Below are 18,245 nucleotides of genomic sequence, written 5' to 3' on the forward strand. Positions count from 1 at the left end.
CGCAGAAGCTGTTCAGCATAGAGATAACATGGGACCAAGAAGCAGAAGCTAGCTTCTGCTTCTTCAATGTGAATGGGGCTTAAGGGTGGTGACACATCCCTTATTCATACTGTGATGATGGTTAAAACTATGAAAAAATAATAGTAGTTGTGGACGTGAGTTGATGTTATCTGACAATTGGTATGAATGAAACATGTCTTTCAGATTGACCATTTACTCTTGATGGACAATAAGCCAGTTGTGTGTAGATGTGTGTCTTTATATGTACGGTAAGCATGACGCTATACTGTACAATACCAGTGCATTATTTCTAGTCATATGCTATGGGAATGCCACCTTTATCTACCGTGTTGGGAAGAAATGGGTTGTGCATGTTGTGGAATGTTTAGGAGCATGTCTGTCCCATTGTTAATGGACAGGTGATAATGGGTTAGGGTGTGTAACCCTATTGCTGAATGGATCGACCAACCAATTTGCATGTGATCCTTTTAGTGTGATAAGTAGAGTGCATATAGCCTACTCCTACAGTATGTGAATGGAGTGGAACATGTATATATAGGATTGGGAATAATTTGCATTATTTAGACTGGAAAATACAACATCTGAAAGGTGACAAAAGCAAATTGAGCTATTTGTCACCCCTACATTTGGACTTTACAAATTCACAGCACCCACTTCACACAGCAATAGTCATTGTATGAAGTCATTCTCTCATGGTATAATAGACATTTCACACAGGCATGTTTTAAGGGCCACTTCAGCCATTTTATATATATATATAGTCAAAGTCACGTACCATCACACGTGGGTAAAGGATGGCTCCACCAATGGTTCTTCTCACAGACCAGCGGCTCTTCGTGGCTGAGTCTGTAGCCAGAGTCACAGCCAAACGACACCGTCGAGCCGATGGAGAAGTCCTGCCCGTACCGAATGCCGTTGACCGGGATGCCTGGGTCCAAGCAAGAGTAGCTGTCCACTGTTACACCTTGATCAGAAAATAGAGCCCTCTCAGATGTCGAATATGCTGCTACAGTATAGAATGCAATTACGACACACGTGTTTGTGGCATATGTTTTCAGTGCACGTGCATGATATGCAGGGTTTGACTTGGGGAATAGGGGGTATCCATGCCTCCGATATTATATCCCCCTTCAATGAGATATGGATATGGTTTATCCCTGCTTCTGATCAGACTGAATAAAATACATGTCTTTCCTACGTATACGTGCAATACGCACTGCGAGTAGGGCAACACACCGAGGGGGGCAACAAAATGAGCCAAAAAGTGCCAAGCCGACCCTCATAATAACACATTTCTCCGCAGCTCCGGCTTGTACGAGTGGTCATGTGTGCGTCCTCGCAAACAGGGAAAATAGACGATCTGAATGAGGAAATGCAGCGCTCTCGTCGGGAGGGGGGGCAGCACAAATATCCTATGAGTAGGGCAACCAAATGGTCAGCTACGTTCCTGGGCCCCTGTGAAATGTGGGTCAATGCCATCATCATCAATGCCGCAAACCACGACTCACGTCGGTGCAACCACACTTGCAAATTTTCCAGTTGATTTGATTGTTATAATTAATTGTTTCATACCATGTTAATCACATGGTATGGTTCGATTGATAGCTGATTGACTGTGTTTATTAACCAATTTATTTGCAGCATGCTTTTTCTGGGGGTAACATTTATAAAAAAATCATACATCACATTCCGTGCTCAGCCAATCAAATCATCACAAATGACATTCCGGCCGATCACTTTTGGCGTCTTCACATTTCTGCCCTCACCTTTTTATCCTCAATGTGTACTTTGCTCAGCCAATCAAATCATCGCTATGGGGTGATCAGCCAATCAAATCATCGTGTTTGTGTTCACACAAACACATCGCTGGGCAATAGGAGGTAGTTTTAGGCAAAGATATTTGGTGTATAGACAGTACAAGGGCCGTTGATAACTAGGCTACAAGGTATAAGGTTATGTTTTTGACTTACTTTCATATATTATCTTGAAGCCAGCATTGGAGCGACTGTTGTCCGTGGTGAAAAGCAGATACAGCGTGTTGCTACTGCTGAACAGGAACTGAGGCACCTGGGATCCATTGAAGGAGCCAATCAGAGGAGACAGGAGGTTGGGCCCATCGTGGATCTCCAGGAAGTCATAACCCAACTCTGTGTGGAACCTTTAATTGGAGTCGGGGGTGATTTAGACGTGCACATAACACAGAAAGAGAGTAAAGTACACATATATATAGCTACAATGCCACAGAATCATCAAATTGGCAATATCAGGCTTACTCCGTTTTTGAGCCTGCATGAAATTTTATCTGGCACCAGTTTGAGGCTCCAAGAAACTTTGGAGTTTAAACATTAAATGCTGAATCAGTGTCAGTGATCCAATGTCTTCTGTCTGCTTTGAAGTGCCTTTTGGCTGGACTGCAACAGCAGGGCCAGCCCTAAACGCAAACGTCTCTGACTGACTGAGTCACTGAGTAATTACAGCACGGCTCAGCCGGTTGGCCTATATCAATGAATTCATCGCAGAGAAATCGTCTAGACTATTATAATAACGGGGGGTTGGTGCTACTAAGTACGTATCAGGGCCATGGTCAATTGGCCATGGTCAAGTTCACGTCAGGACTCTTATCTACAGGACATATTTGCCAAATTCTGTGCACAATAAAAAGCATCCTACATCCTACCGTAATCTATTCATTCCAAAGTAAAAGATAATTTGTAGTAATTCAAACTTTCAGAATCCCCCATTATAATCCCCAAAGCCCCAATGCCTTTTCATAATCGCAATAATCCCAAAAACAAATATTGCCGTCAGTTTGGATAGTTGTAATGGCGTACTGACGCTAAACAACATACGCCCAAGAGAGAGGGAGCTAGAAAGAAGCAGAAAGTGTGTGTGTGTGTGTGTGTGTGTGTGTGTGTGTGTGTGTGTGTGTGTGTGTGTGTGTGTGTGTGTGTGCGCGTGTGTGCGTGTGTGTGTGTGTGTGTGTGTGTGTGTGTGTGTGTGAGATAGACAGAGTGAGTGAGAGAGACAGACAGACCAGCAGACAGACAGTCAGAGACAGAATATGATAAGAAAGTATTTTTTGTTTAAAGGCACTCATGGGAAATTATACATTATGTGAATTCATAATGGCCTATCGAAGTATCCATCATCAGGTTCTGACGTCATTGCCTAGTTGTCACCACTAGTTGATTGCATGCTGGCTAGAAAAATAAGGAGTTGTCAGTCGTGTCAAATTGAGCACCCAGGATCATTCATGGGAAGCACTGCTCTGGGTTCGGCTAACTGCTCTCATTGCCCATTCACAGCTCTCAGAGTCTTTTTAATAACCATAAACCAAATCCTAACTGTCACTCAAACCACAGACCCAACCACGCTCAAACCACACACCTGTCAAAGGTAACCTTGATGGACCGTCCGGGCTCTGCCTCAATCACCCATTCACAGCTCAGAGAGTCTTTGTAGTAGCCAGGCCAACCAGGGGACAGAATCACTCCAGTGGGGGCTGAATAATGGCCTCCACATGGGGCTAGAGAGAGAGAGAGAGAGAGAGAGAGAGAGAGGATATAGTTATATTATATATTTTTTTCTTCGGTTTTTCTGTTCTGTTCTAAGACCTTCTGTTGAAATTCTGCATCCGGGAGCTGATCACAGGGCCAAGACAATTGGAAACAATGGTACATTAGTTTGAATCTTCAACCCATCACACTTGCACAGCTCTTGGCTGTGGTAGGAAACCACAGCATGCAGAATAAATCCATGCAAAAAGGGCCAGGGATTGAACCCAGGACCTTCTCGCTGTGGCAGTATTAATCACTTACGTACTGTACTGTGTGCTACCTTAGTATCTCAGGCAACGTGCATTGCATGTTACAATTTCTAAAACGGAAATGAATCAAACGTCTTACCTTCACATTTAGGGATAGGTCCGCTCCACATGACCTTTCCTTTGTCTAGCTGACAGGTGATGGTCTCGGACCCTTGGGTTTTTATGAAGCCGTCCTCGCAGACCACAGATATGGAGCTGCCGAGTTGGAAGCTGTCCCCGAAGCGCCGGGCATTGATGGGAATGCCAGGGTCTGGACACTCGTTATGGCCAAATGCTGCATAATAAAAATTAAGAGAGAGAGAGAGAGAGAGAGAGAGAGAGAGAGTTTATCAAGAAATATCTCAGAGGAAGTGACTGGGCACTCATAGAGATGGCGATGGCAAATGATGTGATTCGATCCGACACTGAACTCTTCACTATATGCCGTACTGTGATCCCATGCAAATATTGTATCATATACGGTTACACTTGTAATTTCCAAGCAATTTCCTGAGATTGGATCATAAAGATGTGATGTTATGAGCCCACATCTCTCTGCATTGTAAAAATGTCCCCCGTGACTTTCCTGTCATCTTGTGTCACATGCTTTGTGATCTGCCGATAGATTGCATCTCACAGTGGCTCTGACATCTAGACCTGTATATAGACTGCAGCAGTCACAGTGCTGCTAGTTCTCATTCTAGCCGTAATGAGGGGCCTGTTTACAGCTGAGACACCAGGTGAATGCAATGAAATATCCTGACGAACAGAACAAATAAAATAAAATAGTTGCACAGCAGATCTAGAATGACTGGGATGAAAGCTAAGATATTCACATTATGCATCTGTCCAACTCATGGGAAATCAGACAGATAGACAGACGGACAGACAGACAGACAGAGGAGGGGGAGATGGAACAACATGTACTATAGATTAAACTAAGTATGCACCCCATCATAAGCTGCTAATAAGAGCTGGTTCCTGAGAGCTCGGCATAGACCTCAGTCAGGAGGACCTCGGGTGCAGGCTTTCCACCTCTCCCATTTCAGCAGATTAACGGTCTGCTAAGAAGTGTGAAGGACAGTCCGGGCCAAACGGAATAAAGCAGACCTTCACAGAGGGAGCAGTCGGGGTCCTCCACTGGCACTTGATGAGTCTCAGCCCCATATGGAACCTCTCCCTCCGCTAAGAGATGAGGTCCCACCGGTTCACCATTCCACCGCGTTTCATATTTTCCACTATACACAAGTCTTATACCCTTTACCCCGCACATTGTATCCAAAAAGTAAAGGTTGGCCCCAACAATTGGATTTTCCACCTTTGAAAATCCAATTCAACATATGAACAGGAAGGACAGTAATGTTGCCTCTGCAGCCACAACTTCCTTGAAAAACATGGACCTGGCTGACTAAATAATCGATTTAAACACGGGTTTCAACCATAGACTGTAAAAAAAATATGGACAAAGCGTTCTCCGGGTCTGATATGGACGTAAGATGAAGCCAGTCAGTCCTTGAATTGTAAATCGCCATCTTTCTAGATCCGTTTGGGCCCAGCTGGCCATTGGCTGGCCCAGACAACGAGGTGGGTTCGTTGGTTTTGATTTTGACTCGACCGGGGGGTGGCTCCCGATCATAGACTGTAACGGTAGCCACGCCCCTCAGAACATACGCGACTTTATGGTCATTCTTTTAATAAATGGGACCATCATTTTCCAAAAATAATATTTTTGGAAAATGATGCGCGTCTGTCTTACTGAGAAAACATGTAGTCCAGGAGTGTACGGCAACATGAGGGCTGTTTGACCCCACTCTGTGTCAGAGGCCATTAGATCTCTGAGGAGAACGCACAAGCCAAGGGAAAGGGGATTTCACGCATAGAATACCCTCCGATGTCCTCGGGGCACTCTCTTATCGTAGCCTTATGTCATTTTGAAGGGGTCCTGTAGTACTGCGTCAAAAAAATAATTAGAATTAATACCCTCAGAAGTCGTCGGGGCAATCTGTTATCGTAGCCTTATGTCATTTTTAAGGGGTCCAGTAGTACTAGTAAAAAAATAATTCAAATTAATGAAATGCCAAATGTTAAGTTCTCTGGACGACATCTTAAAATGTCTTTGAAGCCGTCTCCATTCTCTGTCCATGAAGGGAACTCCCAAGTTGGCACCCACACCATCCTGAGGACGATTTATACATTGTTGGTGAATGATATTATCATGGCCAAAGGCTGCTGTAAACAGACAGACAGACAAGGACGGACGCATGCACGGTTATAAGTTGGTTTTAGACGGACATCTAATAGCCCACTATTGCCCAGCGGGATTGACCAAGCCCACCCACCCCACCCCCACCCCCACGGGAAAAAGTGATGGATTTGTCTGGCATTTACTGATGTGTCCTTTACCTAACATTAATACCGAATTAGAAACTAAATGCATGCATGTGTGCGTGCGTGTGGCTAGGTCCGTGTGTGGACTGGACTATAGAGAAATCCATTATGTTTTGAAGCACTTTAATGTCACTTTGTTCATTAATTCAAAGGCAACAGCAGATGCCAGCAACAGTAGACAGTGACAGTACATTAACCTCCAAGCCACAATCGACAGTTGTCGTCGCGGCTTGCAGACAGATTAAAGAAGACAGCACTTGTTGCGTGCAGCCGTGCGCATAGTGTCTTGTAAGAAGTAGTGCCGACTAGTGTAGCCATGCACCGCTTGCCATTAAAGCTGCATGGCAACATCAGATTTGTATTAAAAATTTGTCAGCATCGCAAATGTTTATTTTTATTTTATTAGGACCAGACGCCAGGAAAAGTGATGAAATGCGACAAAAGCGTTTTTGTCTAATGAAAATTGACGTAGCAACTTGTCCTGCTGTCATCTTGACTGGCAGTAAACACACTGCCAATGTGTGTAATGTATTAAATATGATTGACATTCACACAGGCCACGTATTCACATAAATCCCATAGAAGGAGATGTAAACAGCGTACAGAATTTGCAGTATTGGCATTGAACTGCACTTAGAAGTCGCTTGACTTGGGTGGAAACACTGTAATTGTGCTTCTTTTGCTTGTCTCGCGGTGTTATTTGGAGAGTTTCTTCTCACTTCTGGTGGTCTGTTTGACTCTCCAGGTATCCCTAATTAATCACATGCCTGTTTTGCACCTGTGGTAGATCTATAAAGCGGCCACTGGGAGACCGATGAAGCAGACTCGCCACGCTACCACTCGCTTCCTCAATTCCTTGGTTCTTCCAAGGTGCCTCCTGTTGTTTCCTTTGATGGGGTGACATTATGTTCCCGTCTGGAGAAGGAGGCACCAGGCATCTGAGGCATTTGAGGTGTTTATTATTTTTCTTTGCTGTAGTTTTGGTGGAATAATCCCAGGGATCCCAGGCACTTAGTCTGCCATTTCTGTTTTGTTTGGACGGATGGCTCTGTTGGATATTCTAACCATAGACATATATAAAGGCTAGATTGCTCAAGGCGGAGTCTCTGACGTAGTTCACCCGGCGACCATCTTGCTGAGGGGCTACAGTGCAGTATGTCCAATGGCAGCTCAAACAGAAATAGTCATAACTCCATCAAATCTTTACGGATTTACAAACGGGTTGGTTTATTACAAATGTTGTCAACGTGGCTATGATTATCTGCTTAATTTTGTTTTTTATATGAACGTCGTAAAATAGTATGCAGACGTCTCTGACGTTTATAACAAACCAAACTGCTTTTTTATATGTATATATATATATATATATATATGATTCTAACACTGTCCAAACAGTCTATAATCAGGCCTCATCAATTTGGAAACAACAATTAGGCTGGTAATGTTTGTTTGACAAACATTAATCCTAACATTAAAAGTCCATAGACTAATTCCGAAAAGCCAGATGTTGGAGACACTAGTGACCCTAAAAAACCCCTGAAGTGCTCCAGGTACCGTTGCCAAATTTAGGCGCCCCTGACGCACACACTCATTCACTGATTGCAAAGCACCAGCAACACACACTCATTCACTGATATGCAACGCACCAACCTGTTCATGGGGAGCAATTAGGGGTTCAGCGTCTTGCTTAAGGACACTTCGACACTAACTCTAATGGGGAGCTTGGGATCCAACTGGGAACCTTCCAACACGCTACCCCTGAGCCACTGCTACCACTGAGCCACTGCCGCCCCAATTCAGATAAGTCAAACCACAGGAGTAAAGTATCTATTAATGCAACCTTAAATGCATGAATATGTTTTACCTACAATATCACATGTTGAAGGGTCTGTACTGTATTGTAATGTGTTGGTGCACTCCAAATTGGGGCTTGCGTACAAGTGCAAGGTCAGAACTACGACAGAACTGTGACATCACTGTCAATATAAGAGAGGGTATGTTCAAACATTCAGTGCAGTTTGCAGAGTGTTGTTTGCAGAGAACAGAATACTAAGAAACTAAGATAACAGTATATACAGATCGCAACTCAATTTCCGCAAACATGCAAATCTTTGTCAAGACCCTCACTGGCAAAACCATCACCCTAGAGGTGGAGCCAAGCGACAACATCGAGAATGTTAAAGCTAAGATCCAAGACAAGGAAGGCATTCCGCCTGACCAACAGAGGCTGATATTTGCAGGCAAGCAACTAGAAGATGGACGCACCCTTTCTGACTACAACATCCAGAAAGAATCCACCCTCCATCTTGTGCTACGTCTGAGGGGAGGGATGCAAATCTTTGTCAAGACCCTCACTGGCAAAACCATCACACTAGAAGTGGAGCCAAGCGACAACATTGAGAATGTTAAAGCCAAGATCCAAGACAAGGAAGGCATTCCCCCTGACCAACAGAGGCTGATATTTGCAGGCAAACAACTGGAAGATGGACGCACCCTTTCTGACTACAACATCCAGAAAGAATCCACCCTCCATCTTGTCCTGCGTCTGAGAGGAGGGCAGTAAATTATTCCATAATCTTAGGATTTCTCTCCTGGCTAAATGTACAAATATATTGTACAAATATTAAAACAGAAGGTTGTGTTCAAGCTACCTTGAAACGTCCAGCCCAACCACCTCCTGGCATTGTGTTTGTGCATTTGCTTCCAAATGGTGCAAAATACTGACTCACGAGTCACGACACAGCATAGCATCACAATCTCACGACACAGCACAGCAGTCGCAATGCTATTTTTTTTAAATTATTTTTTTGATACAGTAAATTGGTAATATATTGGCAAAAAAAATCAATTAAAAGAAAAAGATTTAAAAAAAGAGGTGAGCGTGGTGTCTCACAGAGTAAGAGTGCATATACCATATACCAGTAATGCAGATTCTAACTGGTGTCAGCTGCGGTAAGAATTAAGGAAGGATTGGAATCTTTCTGTTTGTGCTCTTACTTGGTGACCCACGAGGCGCCAAAAAACAACAACAAAAGATTGTCTCTCAAAATCCAACCCTACGTCCTCGTCGTGAGAGGTGGAAACAGGTAATGCTGACTAACAGGGCTCTGGTACAACATTAGGGCTATGACTCGATTATATATCGATTCCTTTTAGTAGAATAATACTACAAAAAAGAAACAAAAAACTTTAAGCAGCTTTCTTTAAAATATAATGAATTCTGTCGCAACATACTAAATAAATGAATTAATCAAAGTTTACATTTGTGAATCGATTGGTAATGATCCATGTCCGCATCGCGATTAACCTATGATTTTTATTTCCCACTATAAAACATGGCATGGCAAATCAGCTCTGCTGTGCAGTGGAGATGAATGAAGACAGATATTAACAGGACTGGGTCTAATAAGCGCATGGTTATTACCCTACTACGTACCACGGGGACTGTCCGTTAGTCAGGCCGGTTAAGACTCACCCATGCCTCCCGACACGTGTGGCGGGTTAAAAGTAATCTGTGGCTTCCTGTGATGTTAGGGTTATAGGTTAGGGTTTGGGATAATGTTAGCAATGGTCCAGTCCACGATGACCATCGTATAAGTGTGCCTATACTACTGGCCGTTAGTCCATTGCAATTTCCTCTCAGAATGGATTCCAACCTTTAACACTGAACTTCGGTGTGAGGACCGTATAGCCATATAGTCATGTTGGGCAGGTATAGTGGCATGGGCGTGGTCCGCCGGCCCACCGATTAACAATTATTTTGTAATATACTAGAGCGCTGCCCGTCTGGCCTATACTTGGAACCATGCAAGTCGGAAATGATATGCCCAGATATGGAGTTCTTTGTCAGGCATGCCCAAATATGGAGTCTATGCAGATGTCAGAACAACATTGTGATGTCAGAACAGGCCAGCTCCATATAATATATTATGAAGATCTAGGGGTGATCAGGTGCACCAATTGGCCAATTTGGCCCTTGTCCAGAGCCTGGAACGATGGTGAGACATGGTGCATTTATAGATAGATAGGAAGGAGTGTCAGTTTTATTTTAGCAATGGAACAGTTAGATAAGCAGACATACAGTACTGTAAGACGGAGATGTATGCTGAGTGACAGCTCTTAATGGTATGAAATCCAACCCCTATGGCTGTGAATGCTGGACACTAACACAAGCCCTACAGAAATCCCTGGACGGGTGCTACACCAGAATGTTACATGTGGTACATGTGGTACATCAACCAGGACGAGCACATCACCAACAAGCCTCTGTACAGGGGGGGCATTACCAAGTGTATCAGAGAAGATAGCCGTAAGGACGATGAGACTAGCTGGCCACCAACATCAAGAACTCCCGGTCAAAAAGCTTGTACTGTGGGAACCAACACACGGGCATCGATCGAGAGGTCGTCCCACACCTACCTATGTGGACGTACTAAAGAAAGATGCTGGTGCAGAAAGCACAAATGAGCTTGGATCATAAAGATGTGATGTTATGAGCCCACATCTCTCTGCGTTGTAAAAATGTCCCCCGTGACTTTCCTGTCATCTTGTGTCACACGCTTTGTGATCTGCCGATAGATTGCATCTCACAGTGGCTCTGACATCTAGACCTGTATATAGACTGCAGCAGTCACAGTGCTGCTAGTTCTCATTCTAGCCGTAATGAGGGGCCTGTTTACAGCTGGGACACCCAGTGAATGCAATAAAATAAAATTGTTGCACAGCAGATCTAGAATGACTGGGATGAAAGTTAAGTAAGTACACAGACAGACAGACAACATACTACTGTAGGTGATGTTGAATCCTCTCCCCGACATGGAGTGATCGGCCTGGAACTCCAGCCTCAGCGTGTGGGTGTTGGACGTCAGGTGCGAGGGACTCTCCGCTCCGGAGAAGCGGCCGATGATGGGCGCGTCGTTCGTCTCGCCGTCCTTCACCGTCAGGGAGTCGTACGGCGCCTCCAGGTCAAAGTCGTTGAACGCCAGGTGGATCCTGGAGCCGGGCTCCGACTGGACGAGCCACACGCAGTTCATGTTGTTCCCGTAGCCCTCGGGGTAGTCCGGCGAGAGCACGGTACCGACGGGGGCCGTGAAGTTGGACAGGCAGGGGACTGTGCAGGTCCACAGAGAGATAGATAGATAGATAGATAGATAGATAGATAGATAGATAGATAGATAGATAGATAGATAGATAGATAGATAGATAGATAGATAGATAGAGTAGTGAAGGTGGGGGGTGGAAGAAAGTAGTAAAGACACCACAGAGAGAGAGAGAGAGAGAGAGAGAGAGAGAGAGAGGGGAGATGTGAAGAGGGATGAGAGTGAGCGACAGAGATAGTATTTTGTGTTAAATATTCATCCCCATGGTCGGACATCATCACACATCACAGCAGTGAGTGAGCAACCCCTGTAGGCCTTAATAAACTCCCTGTATGGTATCCATGGTGACAGGGTAGAATGTCATCATCAAAGCGGTGCAGACACTATCCATTATTATTATTATTAGATACAATTTAGCTCCTTCGCTCGGGCCATATTCCCCACAGAAATCACCCACAACGTTTAAATAATCCTCTCTGATTTCACGCTGGAATCCACTTGGGTCCTGGCATCCCTACTCTGACTGCGTGTCATAACATTGTGCCAAAATAGAAGATCTATATATAAGCTCACAATGTGTCATGTACTGTAGCAGTGTGCTGTGAGCTATTTTGGTGTAAAGGGGAAAAAAGAAGAAGAAGGAAAAAAGTATAATATACTGTACTGTATAGGCAGGGCTTAAAGCCAAAAACAATCCCAAGACTGAAAATGTGTTTTTGCAAATCTGCACTGAGATCATTAAATGACCCCTATGAGATCCTCAGGACTGAAATCAGTCCCCAGGACTGATAACTTTAAGCCCTGTGTATAGGCTTGGTTCAAATCTCTGAGGAAGATTTTGAATTAGAAATGTAGTTGTCAACGTTTACAGAGAAAACACATAGCTGTCTATAAAAAACTCAGAAATGTTACCCGACCTGAATGGAATCCATGAAAAGGAATATACAGCTCTCTGACATTAGGTGCAAATTGTTCCTTTCATCTTTTGTCGTCCAGCCAGAGGCACATGCCATTAGCAGTCTTTTCAACTGTGTTGAAGAGGATATATGAAACCTGCTCATTAACACCGTCTAACATGAATCACCCGAGTGTTTCATTGTACGGTAAGTCAGCAATTTGAAATATATTTTTTTCCTGAGGTTGGATGGCTCTTTGCTAGGGAATTATTCGAAGTGGCTAAGTGCTAAATGATAGAGCAGGAAAGAGCTGTTTTCAGCATGCGTGTGTAGTCTGTGTATGACATCTGTGTGTGTACAGTACGTGTGCCACTACTAATACATGATAATCAGGTGCCAAGCATTGGTCTCATCTCATCAATTATAATGTACACATTTATGGCTGTAGTTGGCTGACAGAAGAGGATGCACTATAGAATGCAGAGTGTTCATTTAAGTTACAAACTAATACATTACCGCGTGCCAACATGAGAGCCATTCCGTTGACGTACTTTATCTCACTTGATCTATTTGCTGATTATAGTGCAATTCGCGATTAATTAGCGACACACAGAGTCATTCTGTGATTACTTACATATGCAAATTGGAATGTTGGCAGACCATTGGTTATTGTCCTGACAGGAAATGGTCCTCTCTCCGATTAGCTCGAAGCCAAATTGGCACTCGAACCTCAGGATCCCGCCGTTGTTGAAGCTGTCTCCCTCCCTGACGCCGTAGAGGGGGGTCCCCGGGTCGCCACAGCTCTCCTTGTCGATCTCTGCAAGAGGTAAACCGCATCACACAGATAGAGACATCGGACACATGGGGTGACGCCCCGCAGGACATTAGCCCGTGACCCGTTTCTCTTGGATCTTGATCCGAGAGTTCAAGAACTGCTCAAGGGGAACCTCAGAGATCCCTGCTTTAATAGCAGCAGGAACATGGGTCACGACTGCTGTTAAATTCTGTGAGGGGAAGATAACTGTCTTTATCCCTAGCTGGAAGTAAAGGATGAGTGCCTTGCTGCTTGCCAAAGATTATAACATCTAATTAAATTGTAATAATATATTCAGGCATGAAAATGTTTAATGAAAACTTCTTGATGGTGTAATATGTCTAGTACTACTCTGGGGGTCTGAATAATATCGGGCGTGCCCATTGCCCATCCCTATATCAGCATGAGGTTGTTATACCGCAGAAACCTTATTTCATTAAACCACCATAATTGCCCAGATTTTCTTGTACTGGTCTGTCTGGCAATGGACAGGTCTTCTACTTCCAAAAAAGGTCTGAGCCAGCAATCAAACATTATGCTACTTCCATAACTAATGTTGACAGTAGTTGGCCATCAGCAAATTATGGCCGGACAATGTGTTTGTCAGTGCAGCAAATGAGCTATATAGCTACCGGCAAATTTTAAGTGTACTGTATATATTGATTATTGAGTGCTGGAAAGTTGGATGTCAGAACCTGGCAAAAACAAACTTAAAGGGGAAACTTCACCATTTTTGCAAAGAAATATATGCTAATGACGTTTAGAAGATTTAGAACACTTTCCTGGGGGTCTTTTGTGTGTGTAAGGTGGTTTTAGATATTTTTTATTTTAGCAGTGAGCCCAGTGTCTCTGATGTCATGGACACTGGCTCACTTACTTCTTAGACAGTCCTCCCCCTATCCACACGGAGGAGCAGTGCGCCAAAGAATTATGGGAATTGTAGTCCAGGAAGGAAGTGAGCCCAGTGTCGATGACATCAGAGACACTGGGCTCAGTGCTAAAATCTCAAAAACTACATATTACAGTACATGCACATAAAGACCCCCAGGAAAGTGTTCTTCTAAACGTCATTAACAAATCTTGTTTTGCAAAAAGGGTCCGTTTAACTTCTCACTCTGCCAATGATCCCCAAATAGCCATATGGCCTTTTTAGGCTGACTCCAGACCATAAGCTGAAATCGTAAGCGTATAAATCATTGTGGTTTGTTTTTTATTAGCAAAGTTCAACCTATAGCGGAAGTTAGGCCACGTATTTCAAGACCTCCATGTGAAGTCCACAAGATGGCCACATATTTCGGCAGGTCACCAATTTCACCGTAACACCGCCATGCTGAGTGAGCACTCACTGGGCGGAGTCCAGCTTCAGTCAGACAGTCAGGCTAAAAGCCTCTGGTTGTGGCCCTCCCATCGCAAAATGCAATGTTTGACAATAATGACATTTCCAAAATAGGTACGCTGAGTTAAAAGCCATCATATAATAATATTTTGAATGGAATTTGAATGGTTACAGCAGTACCCCTGGTGGTTACAGCAGCCACATGTGTTAGTGCGTTAGTTCTATTTAACTTTGACACCCAGAATGTATGGAGAGCAATATTGTGCATCGCTTTTATTGCCACGCTGTGGTCCGAGACGGAGGGCAAGGCGAGGCTTGATGTGCTTCTTAATTTAGAACAGTGATCAAACTGTAATATCCCAGGTGTCTGCTGCATAAGTCACACAAAATGAATGGCGACTCTACAGCCAATCGGGTGTGAGTATGTCCCTCTACGCCACAGTAGATTGCTCTCTTGTAAAAGATGCTTCTTTGGCGTGTTCCTTGCAGGGTTTTATGTACCCTGTCCACTAGTATACCTCCTCTCCTCTCCTCTCCTCTCCTCTCCTCTCCTCTCCTCTCCTCTCCCCTCCTCTCCCCTCCCCGTATTATTTGCAGGAAGGCAAAGGTGTGTGTGTGTGTGTGTGTGTGTGTGTGTGTGTGAGAGAGAGAGAGAGAGCTTGTGAATGCGTGTATGTGAATGCCTAAGATTAAATTAATGTGCACATGTGTTTAACTGTGTGTGTGTGTGTGTGTGTGTGTGTGTGTGTGTGTGTGTGTGTGTGTGTGTGTGTGCGTGCGTGTGTGTGAGAGAGAGTTGGTGATGTATTGCATTAATTTCCATCATGACATCGTCTTTATGAGACCTACAGCCTCAACCAATCACAGCCTGAGTAACACACACACACACACACAATCAGACACAACACACACGCACGAGCGTGCGCACACCTAGTGGGAAAATGGAGAACAAATTGCCTTAGAGAGGGGACAGGCAAACTGTCTGTATACATTCCTGTGGTATACAACACACACACACACACACACACACACACACACACAAGTGTGTGCGTGTGCGCACGTGTACACTCATTTCATTCATGTTCACAGTTCCATTCTGTTCTGTCTTTCATATTCCATCAAGTTCACACAATATTCTCCATGGACACACACACGCGCGTGCGCACGCACACACACAACACACAAACAGTAAGTGAATGGCCTAAATATTCTGTGATCAAAGAGAAAAAGATTGTAGGGTTTCTGAGGATAATGGGACCAAAAAGAGCAGCGTTAGCTGTTTTTCCATTTGCAACAGATGAATTAGTAGAGTGAACAGTACGCTGGCGGAATGTAGATGTACACAATCAGAATTTATTCGTCACAGGTTTAGTAGGGATGTCCCAATACACTTCCTACTTTTCTTCTCCGATCAATTATGACAAAGCTTCTAGGAACATCTTTGAATGAAGATTGTGGCACCTAGATCTAGATGTGCCACAGAGACTACATTTTGTTGGAGCGTTTTACTCATTGCTGGCTGTCTGAATACCAAAAAAAAGGTCATTCAAATGTTGACATACGGTATATGATATATTGCTTATAGCAGCTTTAAGAGCAGACTCCTCACTTAAATGTGCACTTGCAGTTTGGGCAACTCGAAAGAAAACTCCACATGCCCCAACATTTTATTTACCTGCCATAGTGTCAACCCCTTACCCCTGTGTCGGATCGGTGGTTAGACTGGCATATTTGCCGATACCAATACTACTACGCTACTACTAAGCGGGTGAATTTGTTTTTCCTCTATCATATTGTAGTATCTCTGTCTTTATGCAGTCTGAGCCTATGGAGTTATCTGACCTTTGATGTTGCAGTGATATCATGATCTTGTTTGTGATTGAAAAAAAATGATGATGAACTATTATAATGGTGACCTCTGGTGGGGCTATGGCGGTGGCCCTAAAAATGATCTCTGGTGAAGGAGTGGATCCACGCTGTAATATCCTCAGTGTTTATTCAATAATAGATAGATAACAGCGAGTATGTCAATTGTGTTTACAGTCCTAAGTAAGTTATTTTTGAGCCGAATGCTAACAAAAATAAAAGCCTGGGTAACGAGGCTATAATACACCCTTGACCCTGTAATGTGAATAGTGAAATACATAGTCTTCTGCTTATAATAGAGCTATATCTACCGTGTAGCATGTCATTCTGGTGCAGCCTCGCACTACGCAGTATTTGAGATCTTGTCCTTATTGACCACACCTGTCAGAATTTACATGCATCCACACAAACTCCTCCACGTTTTTTCTGCATCTCGGCAAACAAAAGTGTTTCTGCATCCCTGTCTTGTTTATACTGTATACTTCTTCCACATCTCGTATCATCATCATCATCATCATCATCAATTCATGAGTTACAACATCACTCTGAGAATCGGTCTCTCTTTATCTCTGCCGAAGAGCGGGAAAGCACAGGAAAACACAACGTTGCTGTCAGGCAGAAACCTTGTATGTTTTTCTTTTCGTCTCTTTTGGTAAACTAATGCCCTATACTTTTGTCATACTGCAGTGTCAGACAAAAGTAGCTAAAATAGCTCTATATTTGAGCTTGTAGATCTGCAATTTCGTGAAAGTGGTTAAAGGAGTAGTTCACCCCAAATAAATTACACACGCCATGAAGCATTGAATTCATGGTGATTCTGTTTTTGTCACATTCCAATAAGGCAATGATTTGATGACCGGCGGAAAGAGGCTAATGTCTCCGGTAGAAGTCTCTAAAAGTACATCACATTATTGGCTTAGCTAGCGAGCGAGCGAGCGTGCGTGCATGCAAACTACTCTGTCTGTGGGTTTTATGAATACTGAACCAATTCAATGTAATAAACAAAACCAAATAATAAATACTATTTAGGAGGAACACAGTTTACTTTTCCTCCTCTATTTCCTGATAAGTTACCGTTTTGGACGTGCACGGTCGGCGACAGAAAGTGACACTAAGTTACAGCATCACTCTGTGTGAATCATTTCCTCTTCATCTCCGACAGAGGAGCTGGGGAAAAAGCACGGGTAGAAAAAAAACCCATAAAGAGTCCTCCAGGTGTTTTTTCCGCAGCCCTCTTTGAACTCCATAGTTAGGCAGCTGATGAGCTGTCTGCTCCAAATGGGATTCGGGCTGCTTCCCTAACCCATCAAGAGCGGGAACGCATTTGTGTCGCCACTGTAAAACCTTATTAATAAACTTAAGCTAGCTGTTGTAAAATAGCAGATCTACAAGCTCATAGCGCTGCACTTGGTGCCGTGCTATACGAGCTTGTAGATCTGCTAAAATAGAAATGTAATCAAGTGCAAATCTTTGAATATATTATTCTTTCACAGCGAATGTTCTCGGAGGTCCCTGGAACAAAATATTTTGAGATGGGGATCGGCGGACAAATATACATAATTAGGGGGTCCTAGAACTAGGGATTCTTGACATGAAATAGCTTGAGAACCAGAAACATAGGTTTTTTTTTTGAAAACTGCCATGATTCAGGAGAAGACATTTTTAGGGTCTGTTCTCAGGTCTCACTGGACTAAACTGCCACGGCGGCGGCCTCTGTAGGCTTCCTGAATGATGTCACGTGGGACGGCGGCATGATCTCGTTGTAATGAAATACATCATATCGTCGGGGAGGAAACCTCGCATATCCACATTTCAAACTTTTTTTATGTTTTTCGATTTTGTTTTCGAAGGCCAGCTCTACTATACTTCTTCGTAGTACAGTGTCACACAAAAGTAACAAGAATAGCCGATCTACAAGGTCACGATCATGCATCGTATCTAGGGTGAAAGTGGTGAAACTGTCCATGTGAGTTTACTACTTAACCAGGGAAAAGTATTAACAAGACCTTGTGTTCAAATG

General features: G+C 43.6%; 1 protein-coding gene across 2 annotated transcripts in view; it reads right to left on the reverse strand.

The window, feature by feature from the left end:
- Positions 1-18,245, reverse strand: part of csmd3b (CUB and Sushi multiple domains 3b) — a gene marked incomplete at its 3' end in the record, with an annotated part of 479,766 nt that overhangs the window by 129,837 nt on the left and 331,684 nt on the right. For both annotated transcript variants that reach the window (XM_080787482.1, XM_080787483.1), the window contains 6 exons: positions 12,844-13,026; positions 10,998-11,324; positions 3,927-4,121; positions 3,409-3,547; positions 1,992-2,179; positions 797-985 (listed from right to left, as the gene is read on the reverse strand). In XM_080787482.1, coding sequence (XP_080643608.1) covers positions 797-985; positions 1,992-2,179; positions 3,409-3,547; positions 3,927-4,121; positions 10,998-11,324; positions 12,844-13,026 — 1,221 coding nt within the window. The remainder of the gene's footprint in view (positions 1-796; positions 986-1,991; positions 2,180-3,408; positions 3,548-3,926; positions 4,122-10,997; positions 11,325-12,843; positions 13,027-18,245) is intronic.

The sequence above is a fragment of the Protomyctophum bolini genome (genome assembly GCF_963924005.1).
Source record: "Protomyctophum bolini genome assembly, chromosome: 17".
NCBI classification, from domain to species: Eukaryota; Metazoa; Chordata; class Actinopteri; order Myctophiformes; family Myctophidae; genus Protomyctophum; species Protomyctophum bolini.